This window comes from Dendrobates tinctorius, unplaced genomic scaffold, assembly GCF_039654945.1.
Source record: "Dendrobates tinctorius isolate UK_male_01 unplaced genomic scaffold, ASM3965494v1 ptg000034l, whole genome shotgun sequence".
Classification (NCBI taxonomy): domain Eukaryota; kingdom Metazoa; phylum Chordata; class Amphibia; order Anura; family Dendrobatidae; genus Dendrobates; species Dendrobates tinctorius.
In genome coordinates, this window is record NW_027361702.1 from 11,911,936 (window position 1) to 11,928,514 (window position 16,579).

Genomic DNA, 16,579 nt, shown 5'->3' on the forward strand with positions numbered 1-16,579 from the left:
CCTTTTCTTGCTTCAGGCTTATTTAGTCCTCGGCTGTGACGAAGCATCTAGGACCATCGTAGGTACGCTCCACGGCTGCTGCTAGTTGTGTGGTTAGGATCAGGGATCTGCAATCTGCATAGTTACCAACCTCTCTGGTTTTCTGTGACTTAGCTTGTTTTGTTTTTTTCTCCTCAGTGACCCATTCAAAACACCGTACTATCCGTCGGCGTCTGAATGAAAAGGGACTGTATGGTAGGAGACCCAGGAAGACCCCACTTCTTACCCCGAGACATAAAAAAGCCAGGCTGGAGTTTGCCAAAACTTAGCTGCAAAATCCTAAAACGCTTTGGAAGAATGTTCTCTGGTCAGATGAGACAAAAGTAGAGCTTTTTGGGCAAAGGCATCAACATAGAGTTTACAGGAGAAAAAAAGAGGCATTCAAAGAAAAGAAACAGTGCCTACAGTCAAACATGGTGGAGGTTCCCTGATGTTTTGGGGTTGCTTTGCTGCCTCTGGCACTGGACTGCTTGACTGTGTGCATGGCATTATGAAGTCTGAAGACTACCAACAAATTTTGCAGCATAATGTAGGGCCCAGTGGGAGAAAGCTGGGTCTTCCTCAGAGGTCATGGGTCTTCCAGCAGGACAATGACCCAAAACACACTTCAAAAAGCACTAGAAAATGGTTTGAGAGAAAGCACTGGAGACTTCTAAGGTGGCCAGCAATGAGTCCAGACCTGAATCCCATAGAACACCTGTGGAGAGATCTAAAAATGGCAGTTTGGAGAAGGCACCCTTCAAATATCAGGTACCTGGAGCAGTTTGCCAAGGAAGAATGGTCTAAAATTCCAGCAGAGCATTGTAAGAAACTCATTGATGGTTACCGGATGCGGTTGGTCGCAGTTATTTTGGCTAAAGGTTGTGCAACCAAGTATTAGGCTGAGGGTGCCAATACTTTTGTCCGGCCCATTTTTGGAGTTTTGTGTGAAATGATCAATGTTTTGCTTTTTGCTTCATTCTCTTTTGTGTTTTTTCATTTAAGACAAATTAAAATGAAGATAATAATACCAAAGAATTTGTGTTTGCAATCATTTTCAGGAAGAAACTGAGTATTATCTGTCAGAATTGCAGGGGTGTCAATACTTTTGACCACAACTGTATATACAGTATATCTACATTTCATAGAGTTCTACATAGCAGAATAGACAGAAAAAAAATCAATCGCCGGCTTCTGTAAAATTATTCCCCAACCCGACTTAAAATGACACATGGTTTACATACAGTAAACCATTTCATGTTTTTTTTTATATGTCTTTCACTAGTAATTAGATGAGGGTTTGTGTGTAAAATTTGGGAGGTGTAGGTGTTGATTTAAGGGGTTAATTCGTTGTAAAAAATTGTAAGTTGTCAACCAGAGAGGTAAAGCAGGGGAGTGAGGACAGATTTTAATAGCCTTGAGAGAGACCATTGTTTCCCCCCCCCCCCCGCTACTAAAAATCTGCCCCAGACACCCAGAATAGGCGCATTAACCCCATAATTTAACACCTAGATGTCCCAAATTTTGCACACGAACCCTAATTTAATTGTTAGTCAGGGGCATATAAAGAATACACGAAATGAAATGGTTTCCAGTATGTAAACCATGTGTCATTTTATGTCTGGTTGGGGAATGATTTTACAGAAGCCGGCAATTGATTTTGCGGCTATTCTGCTATGAAGAACTGCATGAAATATATATATATATATATATATATACACATATATATATATAGTCCTCAAGATGAAAGCAGCACACCAAAAGAGATCCAGTCAAAGTGCTATTTATTAGCCCACCTGGCTAGTTGCCCATACAGCGATGTTTCGGTCCTGGAAGTTGTGGACCTTTCTCATGGATGGGGAATTATTTTACAGAAGCCGGCAATTGATTTTGCGGCTATTCTGCTATGTAGAACTGTATGAAATATAAATATATATATGTGTGTGTGTCTCAATGACATGTATTCTATGTGTATATATCTATTCTTTCGTTTCTTTATTAAACCTGTCAGTGTGAGTTTACTGTATCGCGCACTGAATTGCCGGCTTTTCTAAAGGACACCGGGTGCGTATTTCTGGCAAGTCACATGTGTGGTCCATGTGTAATGCGTATTTTTAGCGCACTCATAGACTTGCATTGGCGTATTATGGGCGTAGTACGCTGACAATCGCAGCATGCTGCGATTGGCATGGACTGTAGAATACAGACGAGAAATATACGGCTGATGGGAGCTGCCCCATAGAGAATCATTGGTCCATGTGTAATGCATGGTTTTTACGCCTCTCACTCGTCCGTATTTCACTCTAGTGTGACCCCGGTCTTATTCCTACACTCCTCTCATGAAGACTGGCATAAGGAATTCCATTTCTAATGACTTGGGGCCTTGGTTTTTGTGGTGGACCTTTACTAGGTACCAAGATGCTACATTGCTGTGGCATTTCCAAGGGGAAGTTCAAAAGCCAGGAGTATTTCCAGCAGAAACCAATTTAGGAAATGCTCCCTTATTGGGGAGTTTTAAGATGTTTTTTTTTTTTCTTTTCCTGAAGCAGTATTGAAGAGTTTTTTGGAAGAGTTTTCTTTCCCTGAAGCCTTTTGATTTGCCAATTCCTAGTTGTGGAGATGTTTCCTTTTTACGATCTGCTTCAAACACTTGCCATCAACATTCATTTATCCACCAGATCTTCTAAACCTCTTCATAAAAAAAAATGTTAAAAAAAACTCCTATAAAGTGTAAAGTAGGTTTCTCGTAAAAATAGTGAATTGGAAAGGTCTTTGAAGTGGGTCTAAAGGAGGATTTTGGTGAAGGTCCTCTTCAAGAAATTATTTGAAAAAAATCAATGTGAACATAGTCGTAGGTGCTTTATCTCTACGTGACAAGCACAGCATAGTCCATTTTTTTAGAAATGTTACTGTTTTTTATCACCATAACGTATTATTTCGAGGTCTGCATCATAAGCTGCTGACTGTATGATTACTTGTATTGTGTGGTAAATTGAGATAATGAGGGACCATAAGTCAAATACTTTACCAATAATAGGCCGCCATAGCAGAAAATTTCCAGTACGGGTATAAATAGGATGGAAAAAAGCTAATTTCATGTCCATTCTCCTACAACACGATTGTGTGACTTCCATATGATATTGTAATTTCATCAGTTACCATGACGACCCAGTGTGTAAGCATGGCGGGTCAGACAGCTCCTAAGCGGTTGTTGCTGACGAGCTTGTTTCAGCTTTACATTCACCGTATGCAGACATGATAGATATTTTGAAACCGTACTTCTGTCTGTTTGCCAAATTGGGCAGGACCTAAAACTATATACAGTCATGGCTGAAAGTGTTGGCACCCTTTAAATTGTTCCAGAAAATGAAGCATTTCTCCCCCAAAATTATTGCAATTACATATGTTTTGTTATACACATGTTTATTTCCTTTGTATGTATTGGAGCAACACAAAAAAAAGAGGAAAAAAGGCAAATTAGACATAATGTCACACAAAACCTCAGAAATGGTCCAGACAAAATTGTTGCCACCCTCACCTTAATTTTTGGTTGCATATCCTTTGGAATAAATAACTGCAATCAGTCACTTCCTATAACCAACAAGCTTCTTACTCCTCTCAACAGGAATTTTGGAGCACTCTTCTCTTGTAAATTGCTCCAGGTCTCTCATATGTGAACTCACCTTCTACCAACAGCAATTTTAAGATCTCTCCACAGGTGGTCAATGGGATTTAGATCTGGACCCATTGATGCCACTTCAGTATCTCCAGCATTGTGTTTCCATTCATTTCTGGGGGCTTCTTGAAGTATGTTTGGGGTCATTCTCCTGCTGGAAGACCCATGATGTAGGACGCAAACCCAGCTTTCTGAGACTGGGCACTACATTGCAATCCTTCGATAATACTTTTGATTCAATACTTTTTCTCTGTGTCATTTCTCATTATTACACAGAATGGATGGATGGATGGGTTGTTATTGACATTTGGTGAGAATTTCATGTCAATAGCACCTTTAAAAATAGATTCACTTAGAAAGTTGGTGACGTGTTCAATACTTATTTTACATCTGCATATCACATGTGATCATAATAATTTATTATGGCTTTCCAATGTGTCCATAAAAAATATTGTGTGTCCGTGATCTTTTGATAAGTTGTCCAGAAAAAAAAGAAAGTCAGGTTGGCAATACGGTGCAGTCACTGCTGCAGCTGCTGTCCCTATCCTGAAATGAAGCGTCATCAGTGTTGTCTGTTTCTACTGAGCATGCATAGGTTGTCAATACCAACACATGCCTAGTACACACTCCATGCTCTATATTATTTTGAATGTGTAGTGACAGTGCACTCCCTCACCAGCTTAAAAGTGAAGTAGCGAGCCAGCAAGAGAGCACACTGTCAGTGCGTATTCAAAAAGAGAGAACGTGGCAAGCAGGAAGGACAGAGACCAGCCCTCAAAACAGACGTCACCGCCCGTAAAAGGGATGACATCAGTGACATCTGATTTGGGGGATGGGTTGGTCTTTGTTCTCCCTGCTTGCTGCATTCTTTTTTTAATACACATTGACAGTGTACTTTCTTGGTAGCTCGTCACTTCTCTTTAGACCCGTAAAGGGAGTGCAGTGTCAGTGCGCATTCAAAGGAATATAGAGCATGGAGAGCGTACTGAGCATGCATTGGAATTGACAGTCAGCCCATGCTCCATACAATACAATCCCAGCCCCTAAGAGGGACGTCACTGATGACACATCATATCAGGGTCAGAACAGCAGCTGTGGCAGCGACCACAGCTCCGGCCTCCTGATGACGTCCCATTTGAGAATCCGAGCATGCATTGAGGATTTATTAACCACTGAAATAATAAAAAAAAAAAAATACAAATTTGGAGTGTTGAGCTGGAGAACACAGGGCGCACCCGAAAAGATCATATTTTGGTCCCACCATTGATTTACTATGGAAATAAGAACTTTTTATAATGTTGCATATTTTGGTGCAGCTCTGCTCCAGTCCTCCCTGGTTTATTTTCACACATTTTTCCAGAGTCGCATCTACTGCAACATTTCGGAAAAGATACAACTTTTTGTCTCCAAAAATGGCTAATTGCAGGAGAGAAGTCCTTTTATTTTTACTGTGTGCCAAGGTCATGAATGACGTGCACCATTTTGATGAGTTTTGCACAGTAGACCTCAGCAAATATCTCCAGACAAAATAAAAACACGTAAATGAAAGAATGCAAATGAATCGGGGCCATAGTGTTATACAGTATTCAGTAAGCAACTGAAAGGTAAACTGAGCAGAATTCTTAACTTTAACATAGACTTCAGCCATTAATAGTGAGGCCCAAAAATCAACTTGGTCTATTAGGTGAGGACTTTCCCCCCACAAAAAAAAGTTTTAGCAACCCTGATGTAAGCAAATAACCATAAATATAATGTAAAAGTTTCTGGCAGATCCTATGCAATATCTATACAAAGCAATAACAACTCAAGCATTGTTAAGCATTAACTCATTTTTCATGATTTTATTCCGTAAGTTCTTCTGAGTATTCTTGATCAACAATATATGAGGGAAGAGAAAACACAATTTCCTATTTCTTATTTGACAATGATGACTTCTATTTTGCTTAAAGGCAACCTGTCACCTCGAGAAATGCTATTTATCTGCAGATATAGAGTTACTCTACAGGTAAATAGCATTTAAACCCTGTGTAGGCGGCATACTGGAGCAGTGGCTACAGGGGGAAAATGAAGTTATATCTTCCCTGCAGCCGCTTGCATCCAATAATTGGGGCGGAGCACAGAGTGGTTAGGATCGCCACTCACTATACTGTGACTACAATGTAATTGCCCTTGGCACTTTGGCAGCGTGTAAGAAAACTTCTTTTCTCCCTGTAGTCACAGTTCCAGTAAGCTGGACAGGCATCCCAGTGAACAGTTTTTTTGTGTAGATGTTAATGCCAGAGGTGGTTTGAAGTCAGCTGTTATTGATTCAGCAGAGATTTTGTGACCTTTATGCTCTAAACGCTGCAGCAATTGGTGAAATAATGGACGGTCACACTAATATGGGTGAGCATTGGGGCATCTACTAGGGGGTAAATCTCCTAGACTTCATGTAATGCGAATGGAGGTATATGGACAATCTCCAGTATCTCCTGGGAGTATTCAAAGAAGCTTGTGATCCAGGAAGCCTACCTGAAACGACTCTAATTTTAGTAAGAAGGAGGGGCGACAAAGATCCTCTGGATGTAAACTTATACAGTAGAGGCCAAAACCATTAATGCGTTTTGATGTTAAGTTACTGACAAGGAATTGCAGGAGTAGAGGTTAACGTCAGAGGTGCCCGCTTTCTACCCTGGTTTGCAGTGGATCCCCTGCCTGCAATGGTAAGACAGCATGAGTATATAGTGGGACATAGGATAGAGTAAGGGAAAAACAATGATATTCTTATGTTCCCCGAGGATTCCTCCGAGGGCCCTAAAGTTATTGAAATCTTTGACAACATTGGGAAGCTCTCTCTATGAAAAATTGGACAAAACCAGTTCCTTTCTTTATGGATGGTATGCCTTATGCATGGAAGAGTTTTTTGGAGCTGCAGGCAGCAAATAAATGGGTCATCATGTAAAATAAGGAAAAAATATGAAAATAAGGTTTTTTTGTTTATAAACCATACAAAGTAGTGTAAAAAATGTTTAATAGCCCTTTTTAATACTAATGTAATTCACAGATATCAATATTAATGGAGTTCTCCCCTTTATACTAACTTTAGCCCATAGGCTCAGTGATATGCAAACTGTGCTTTACTCACCCTTACTGGGTCCAGTGATTTGTCTCCACCATTTGATCCGCTCTTTGTTGACATAACATTGATATCCCTGCAATCAATCACTGGGCTCTGCAGCTTTTGCCACGTATATCGGCACAGCTGCTGAGCTCAGTCATTAGCCGCAGTGCTGTTCATGTGACAACACTACTGCAGCCAATCAACAGAGACCTGGGCAGCAGCAAAGACACAGCGCTGGACCTAGGGAGTGTGAGTAAAGCTCAGTTTGTTGTTTTACACATCACTGAGCCAACGGCCTAAGTTAGCTGAAAGGGGGATAAGCCCTTAAATCATTGCTAAGAAATACGTGTTCCACCTAATGATCTTGTTTTTATAAATGTCTAATTTTTGTCCTACTTTACCAGGTTCCTATCCCCGTCTATCCCTGAGTTTCCGAATTAAGAGAAACATTGGATATTTTATACTCCAGACCTACATGCCATCTATATTGATCACTATACTGTCTTGGGTTTCATTCTGGATTAACTACGATGCTTCTGCAGCAAGAGTGGCCCTCGGTATGTATTGTTGGCGACTTGTTCGGTTAACCCCCAGCCTGCCTAACTCCACCGTAAACCTATACATGCTGAGGTCTGGTTGGGACAGAGGCATTTAATAGGGCAGTATCACTAGAGAAATAAGAAAGGGTGAGAGCGATGGCGGTCTTCACCTGGGGGCACCAATAAGAGCCTTAGAAGTTGCGGCTGGTGGAGAAATTCTTCCAGATTGCAGGACAGTTTAGTGGCGATATCCCAGTACTTGGGCTGCCCTTGTGGAATGAAAAATCCTCAATGGTACAAAATCAAGCTTTTTATTACATCAATGCATTAAAAAGTTTAAAAAAAAAATCAAAACTTACCTGTACATCTATCGCTTCATATCTCTTGAATGTTAAGAATTAGTGGCTCAAATTTTCACTTTGAGACTAAGTTATATTCTTACTGGTCCATTCTGACTAAACCAGCTTTATGGCAGGGAAAAAAAATGGATCTTTGGATATTACTAGTCGAGATTCGTACTTGAACGTGGTTGCTGACCAAGACTCGGCATCACCTGAATTTTTGCATCAGATTGGTCAAACTTTCGGAAACTCTGAGGCCTGTTTCTCACCATGTTTTTGTAAATTTTGAAAGCTGTTCGATCCATTTTTCTAACATAGATGTGTTACAAGAAAAAGGCGTAGGATCTCCAGACATTTTATTTTTTTTTAAATGGATCAATTTTTCTTAATGGACGTGTGGGGAAAGTATCGGGAGAACATGAGACTTATTTTGGTGGGGAAAAAATACAAAAAACATGCATCTGTCTTCCATAAACTTCAATATTATAAAACTGGATCCACTTTGTTTGAAGGTTGAAAAAGCGCATCCTGTAAAAAAAAAAAGGATCGAAACGGTTATTTTTATAAGCATATGTCAAGCGGATACCAATTTGACTTATGATTTTTCCCATTATATTCTAGGTAAATACAAACATATCAAATTAAATGTTTTTTTATGTAGTACATACAAGATACATCAAGTGCAACACAAAAACATCATGTGAAACAGGCCTTGGCCAGATTTAAGGTTCAGAATAAGGACAAATCCTTTTTAAAGGGTGTCCACCTTTGCAAACCATTGTTTTCTTACCTAAATGCATGCAATTGGGGATAAAAATCATTTTTTCAACTGGGTTTCATTCATAATTTTGCATCGTTTGCCTCCTACTGCTTTTCTATTGGAGGAGACTGATGGCAGGGTCTGAGCACATGCTCCCCCACTTACAGCCATTTTGCGGGCTGGAGAGCTATGCATCCTGAGACTAAAACTAACAAGTACAAGAGGAGAACCTGTCATCCCTATAGTCACGTCCTCAACTCATGAAGATAATGTGGTCGAGTCCGACCACATTACTTCATTCTGCAGCCAGCAAGAGACAATCTACTACAGAGGCTACAGGAAGCAAACTTTACAAAATGTTGAATGAAACCCAATTGCAAAAATCATTTGCAATTGCAAGTAAGAAGAAAATGTCCAAAAAGGTGGACAACCCCCTTTATACTCCCAGGGCCAAGATTCAAACAAATCCTTTCTTATTAGGAAGAGGCAAGAGACAAAGATGGCCCATCTCCACACTATTTTTGCCTTTTCCATTGAAACCCTGGCATTAGCTATTTGTCAGTCTCCAAAACTAAAGGAAACAATGGGTCTATTCACCTCTAAAAATTGGACTTAATAGTGGAATTTGGTTCCTTTTCTGGCCTGTGGGATAATTGATATAAATCTGTTCTACGTCCTTTGTTGCCCGAGTTCCCAGGTTTCCTTCTACCCGTTGCATACATATGGATAAGTAGGCAACCTGCAGTTTCAGTATAGGATTTCATTCAACATACCCAACATGTATAGCAGATACGGTACTTGCTTTCTATTATATTTTTCTATTCCACTCACTCACATAAGCCTGGGAGATGCAGAATACACATTCAGTTATTTTAGACCCATCATCCTGCAGATATTCTGATAATGATATAAAGACGCTATCCCAGCTGTGTCCATCCAAGACGACCAGAACTTTTCACATTGATGAGACCAACCCCTTTTTGTCCATCCTTGGTTTTCCATAAAAATAAGAAAAGCTCTCATTGCAGAAGAATTGAAAAAGATTGTCGGGACAATTCAAGCACATTAGGGTTGTATCCAAGTAACAATGCATAAAATAAAGTGGTACTGCTCACCTAGTGTGGTTGTGTGATACACAACACTAGTAGAAATACGAAAAAGAGAGGTTTTCTAGCTGCTGAAGCTCCTCAGGTGGGTAGATCCATCAGGATATTAAAGTATTCGGAGATGTGGGTAATTTGCGCTGCTGCTGGGGTGTCCACAAATATTCCAATACGCGTTGTAGAAGGTAACAGTTCGACTTATTCTCAAAGCATTTCAAATTTATTTCTAGAAATTTATGAATACATTGATAACTTGGTGTTATACATTATGGTTGTGTCCCTGCAAATTTTGACAATGTCCACTCAGTGCTGAAATTCTGACATTGTTTTAAGGACATGCTGATGTAACTAGGAAAAATGGTTGTCAATTTTTTCTATAAATTCTCAATTTTTTCATTAATTCCTAGTAAGAATAACAGAAGATGTCACAATACTCAGTTCTAAGAAAAGTTGGTCAAGAATTGTTATTTTAGGGGAATACAATTTTTTAGTAACAAAGAAGGAAAACTTGCTTTAGATGGGAGAATGTGCCACCAATCTGCCTGTGGATATGATATGTTTAATTAAATTTAATGTCTGAAATCTGATCATATACAGTAATTTAATTAGTAATAACTAAGAAACTTTGCAAATGGACTTGTTTAAAAAGTTTCTTAGTTGTTTAATTTTTCAGAACAATTTTACAAATTTCCATCATCGTAACAAAGAGTGAAAGCATCTTGTACAATCTAAGCATCAGGTTTAGGGCGATCAAAGCCATCAGAAGAGACGTTTTCTAGAGACGTTACATGTTTTTTACCTTGCTGTTGCATTTTTTTTGTATTTCAGGAGTGACTACTGTGCTCACTATGACAACAATTAACACGCATTTAAGGGAGACCCTGCCAAAAATTCCATATGTTAAGGCTATTGATGTATATCTTATGGGATGCTTCGTGTTTGTGTTTCTTGCTCTTTTGGAGTATGCATTCGTCAATTATGTATTCTTTGGTCGGGGCCCTCAGCAGCAGAAAAAAATAAATGAGAGAACAAGCAAATCAAATAATGAACGTCATCGCTACGAGGAGAGAAGAGTGAGAGAACAGGTAATTTGTTACCACCATGAAGAAGAAAATGTTTTATGACAATGTATATCAATGCTGTAAGAACAATGGCACGATAAATGTCTAAAATTGTACAGGAGGTATCAAAAACGGTGACTAAATATATAGTAGTCAAAAATATTAAGGAACAATGTGAGTAAAATATATTATAAAAAATTATAAAAAACAGGTCTTTGGAGGTACAAAGGGGTATTCCTATTTTAGAAGTGATAGGACATGCCATAACTTTATGATCAACTTTGGCTTTTTCTTGTATAATGGTGATCCCATCCATCCACTTGCTGCATTGCAATGCAGGTGGTGGAGGTCTCAGGGGAGCTATAATCTTCACAAATGAAGAATAAAACCTCTGTGTTCAACATTTATTCATGAATAATTTAAAGGGAACCTGTAACCAGGTTTTCCCCATATGAAGTAGGGCCACCACATTTGGGCCTTTTTTACAGCTTGCTGTAATGCTGTAAAAAAGTAGCCAATCCCCTCTGCAGATCCCAAGAAAGAGCTACATATTATGTTGTCTGGTCTGATGGCTGTCTCCGGTCTCGATCCAGCACCTCCTCTCTTCATATTATCGCTGTCCTTCCCTGCCTCATGTGGAGGAGGCATCATCCACGTCATCTAGAGTTTCCGCCATTGCGCTACTGCACAGGTGCATTTTCCTCTGCCCTGCTGAGGGCAGAGCAACGTGCTGTAGTGCGCACGCTTTGGCTTTACTTCCGGGTCATCAGCACTCTTTAGCCTGTCTCGGGACTTGCTCACCATATGGTTTTGCTCTGCCTTTGGCATGACAGAGAAATGTGTGCCTGTGCAGGAACGTGATAGGGAACATTGTGTGAATGACGTAGGATGCATCATACCTATGAAGCAGGGAAGGAGGACAACGATCGCTAGAAGAGAGGACGGGACGGATCAAGACCACAAATGCCCATCTGACATAACTGCTCCGCCTGTGAGTATAATAAAATCTTTCTTGGAATTTGCTGGACTGGGGACTTTTTTACAGCATTCCAATATGCAGTAAAAAAGGTTTTAATGGAGCTGGCCCTACTGTATATGGTGAAAACCTGGTGACAGATTCCTTTTAAAGTGACATCTCTGAGGTAAAAAAGCCACTGTAGCACCATGTGGCTTCAGTCCTCGCTCATAAACAGGAGCAGCTGGGGATCCAAATGGCAAAGAGCGATAGTAAAGTATGTGGGAGGAATATGTTCCATTTTGATGCAACAAAAAACCTACCTGCAGTATTAAAGAAGACTAACAAAGGTGGAGTTCCAAATTTTGTGGTCTGCTACCAGTAGATAAAAAAAAAAAAATTAAAAATGATGTCAGGGCAACATAGAGGAGACCTGTTAGGCCTCTTTCACACATCAGGTTTTCAGCTTCAGGCGCGATCCGGCGCTTTTGACTAAAACCGGATCCGTCGAAATGCAATGCCGGATCCGGTTTCCCCCCCATTGACTTGCATTAGAGCCGGATCGAGCCGGATGGCCATGCGTTTCATCCGATTTTCGCCGGATCCGGCAATGTGAGGCGATCCGGCGTCTGGAAAAAACGGTGACTGTAACGTTTTTTGTATCCGTCGAAAAAGCCGGACACGCCGGATCCGGCGTGTCCAGCTTTTTCATACAATGAAAGCCTATGAGCGCCGCAATGCGCATATATAAAAGCAAGACAATGGGACCCTCAGCCACACCCAACATGCCACCCAAGCCAAGAACCAGGAGCAGGAGAAGGCAGCAGACATCTGCAGCAGCAGCACCATCAGCACCACCCCAAATGGAGCAGCATGCTGAACAACGGGAGGGGAGTCCAGCAGCAGATGAGAGACGGTAATTATCAAATCCCCCATTCCTCCAAACTAGGGCTATGGAATATCAAGATATTCATTGGCCCTTTGTTTCTCTTTATTCAACAGCCGCCCAATAGATGCAGCAGCAGCAGCAGCAATGGCAGCAGCAGAAACACCACCCACAGCCATGGAGTCTGGCCATGAGGAAGACAGCACATCTTCTGGGAGCCCTCCCTCGCATCGTCAGCGTTTGACGGTAAGTTTTTATTTCCAAAATCCATCATCTCTGTAATATATGTGTATTCATTGCCTTTTATTTCAAAACAGGAATCACAAGATGAAGAGGAGCTCCCAGAAGAAGAAGGAAGGGGTGGACAGACACTTGGAGTGGGCTCACAATTGGCAAGTTTTTTGCATCAAACGCAGAAACACAACATCACACTACACACAACACATAGAAAACAATGTTCTGCAGACCACACACAGCAAACAAATGCCTACATCCAAAGACATAACATTTTTTGTTTTCTTCTCTAGTCTTCCCAATCTGGTGCTCGGCCAAGAGGTCCTCGCAGTGCCTCCCAGGGTCGTCGGCGACAGCAACGCGGCTGTCACCAGCGTGTAAGTATAAATATATTTTTTTTTTTTTTTGCACTTTTTATTTCATTTCTTTTGTGGAGGCTAATTATGTTATTTTTGTCTTTTTCTTTAACAGCCTTCACAGCGTGCTCCCGACTCTGACGGTGAGGATGGAGGGATTGATGTGGACCGCCTCATCGATCTCGTCAGAGAAAGGGAGCCGCTCTGGAATATGGCTGACCGACGCCACGCTGACCTGATCGTTACCCGACGACTCTGGGAGGAAATCTGTTCGCTCCTTGTGGACCGCTGGGAGGACCTCGAAGCTCGGGCCCAGATTAAAGAGCGTAAGTATATACAGTACCGGTTGCTTGATTTAAACCAGTGTTTCCCGAACTCCAGTCCTCGTGGTCCCCACGGATCATGTGTTCAGGATTTCTATTTACTTTGGAAATCCTGAAAACATGACCCCTGGGGACCATGAGGACTGGAGTTTGGGAAACACTGATGTTGTATACTAACCACTTTGTCCTTTCTCGTTTCAGGGGAGAGAATTGTGAAGCGGTGGCGGTCTGTGAGGGATCGTTTCAAGAAGGAGTTCAATAAAGAGATGCGGGCCCCGAGTGGATCTGGAGGACGCAGGAGCAAGTACAAGTACGCACGAGCCCTGTCGTTCCTCCGGGAGACAATGCTCACCAGAAGGTAAATATTACACACCACATGTGACAAAAAAATGTTTAGATGTAACTTTCTTTTTTTCAGCCAGGGCCATACCATGTCACTATTTTAATTGTTTTTTTTTCTCTTTATTCCACAGCACGGTGAGCAGCACTCGGGAGCCTGCACGATTGGACCCTTCTGAGGCGATCCCTGAGGAGACCGGCACCGAGGGACACTTCGACCGCCCCGGTACATCTGCACCTTCCCAGCCTTCCCACACATTCGACCCATCTGTCCCATCCACCAGCACAGGAGCATCGTGGCCGCCTACATTACATGAAGCTGCTGGTGAGGAGATTGCTTTCCCTTTACCCCACCCTTCTGCCCCTGCCACCTCTAGTACACCTGCGAGTACTGGGCGGCAGCGTCAGAGGGGTCAGGAAAAGACTTATGCGCCAGAGTTCTTGCATCTGAATGCATCTTTCCAGAACTGTCTAAAAGTCTTGTCAGAGCAAATCTCCGCAGGCTATCAGCAGATCAACTCCAGCATTCTGGAGGTGAAGACACTTCTGCAAACCATGCATTCAGAAGCAAGATCTTCGCCAAACCACACCTTTTTCAGGTCTGTTGTGGAGCGCATGGAAACGCTCTCTCCTGCCCAGCAGATGCATGTAATGCATTCATGCCATGCTGCTCTCCAGCAAGTTACCTCCCAACCTCCTCCTCCCACCACAGTAGTTCCTCCACCTGCACCCCCTCCAGCCACTTTCCATCCTCCCCCTCCTATTACATCTACACCCCCTCCAGCCACTTTCCATCCTCCCCCTCCTATTACATCTACACCCCCTCCAGCCACTTTCCATCCTCCCCCTCCTATTACATACCATCCACCTCCCCAGCACCATCCACCTCCCCAGCACCATCCACCTCCCCAGCACCAGCAACCTCCCCAGCACCAGCAACCTCCCCAGTACCAGCAACCTCCCCAGTACCAGCAACCTCCCCAGTACCAGCAACCTCACCAGTACCTGCAAACTCCCCAGTACCAGCAACCTCCCCAGTACCAGACATCTCCCCACTTCCAGCAACCTGCCCCGTACCAGACATCTCCCCACTTCCAGCAACCTGCCCCGTACCAGACATCTCCCCACTTTCAGCAACCTGCCCCGTACCAAACTCCTTCCCCATACAACTTGCCATCAACATCATCTGCTCCTACAGTCCCTGCCCAACCCTCCACTCCACCACCCACCACCTCTTCTGCTTCCCACATGTCCACCCATTCTGTAGTTTTTTCCACACCTTCACCTCTAACTGTTCCTTCCCCACCACGATCCCAGTCCTCTCTCTACACTCCCAGTGTCAAAGTGTCCCGCAGCCCCTCCAGCAGTATTTCCACCACACACTACACAGATTTATAATGTGTGTATTTAAATAAAAATGACCAGTTTTATGGTTTCAAAGCTTTATTAAACAAGTTTATTAAAATTTTAAAAAAGTTTACTAAAAAAAACATTTTTCAATAAAAGTTAAATTATTTTACACTGGTTGTCTGTCATTTCTTTCTGCGGCGAAAAAGGTTAAATACAGGGTATTTAAAAGGTGAAATGGTATTCAAAACTAGGTATATAACTGTGGGTAAATTTTAGCTTTTTGCCACAGTTGTGTTCCTGGTTGTGTTTGAAGCAAAGTATTTCACCTAAAAAGTTGTGTTTATTGTTGGTGATTTCATAACAATGTACACAACTTTTGTTAAAAGGTGAAATACTTTGCATAAAACACAACCAGGTACACACCTGTGGCCTAAAGCTAAAAATAGAGACCATGACAAGATAGCCAACTTTGGTTGGCAAAGGTATATACTGTTAGTACAGAAGGTACACAAGTTTAGTTGGGCACAAATCTTTCACACTCTGTCATCTTGCCAGTGTACTCTGCCTTGAGGTGACATAAAGTATAGTGCAAAATTGTCCCTCATTACTGAAACCGTCACAGAACTTCTAGTGGTAATGTCATGGTAATCTTGCAAGGTGGTTTCTTCAGAGGTGTCCTCAATGGAAATGGGTTCCTTGCAGATAACAAAATTGTGGAGTACCACGCACGCTTTGATCACCTCGTCCACAGTTTCTGTCTTGAGGTTGATCGCAGTCAATAGGACCCGCCATTTGGCTGTCAGAATACCAAAGGTACATTCAACCATTCTTCTTGCTCTTGGAGGCGGTAATTAAAAATGCGTTTTGGTCTTGTCAATCCTCTGCTAGAGTACGGTTTCAAAAGGTGTTCTGACAGCTGGAAGGCTTCATCCCCTACACAGACAAATGGCATAGGTGGACCAGATGTTTGCGGCAGCGGTCTAGGTGGTGGGAACTGGAAGGTGTTTCCATACAGTTTACGCCCCATGGCAGACAGTTTGAAAACTTGAGAGTCATTGGAGCGGCCATAGGCCCCAATATCAACCGCAATAAATTTGTATTCCGCGTCAGCGATGGCCATGAGGACAATTGAAAAATATTTCTTGTAATTGAAATATTCCGATCCCGATCCAGCTGGCTTTACAATGCGGATATGTTTCCCGTCCACAGCGCCCAAGCAGTTGGGAAACTGACATATCTGTTGAAACTTGTCAGCAATTTCAATCCACCTCTCTGTTGTGGGCTCTGGTAAAAACTCTTCAGCTAAGGAGTCCCACAGTGCACGGCATGTGTACTTCACAATTCCAGATATGGTGGAAATCCCGAGTCTGTACTGGAAATGCAGTGACGAAAGGGATTCTCCAGTTGCAAGAAATCTGTGGGGAATTAAAAAACAATAAATTAGTTTTAAATCACAGCATTACATACCAAAACTGAGCTATAACACTTGGAGATACAAACTACCACCAACAAGATTGCAGTGAAAGTGTGCTCTGATG

The 16,579-nt window shown here is 42.0% G+C and overlaps 1 protein-coding gene across 1 annotated transcript in view; it reads left to right on the plus strand.

The window, feature by feature from the left end:
- The window catches only part of LOC141087532 (gamma-aminobutyric acid receptor subunit beta-4-like), a 432,014-nt gene that overhangs the window by 411,844 nt on the left and 3,591 nt on the right, over positions 1-16,579 (plus strand). Inside the window, exons 7-8 of the mRNA XM_073573100.1 lie at positions 7,199-7,351; positions 10,366-10,622. Coding sequence (XP_073429201.1) covers positions 7,199-7,351; positions 10,366-10,622 — 410 coding nt within the window. The remainder of the gene's footprint in view (positions 1-7,198; positions 7,352-10,365; positions 10,623-16,579) is intronic.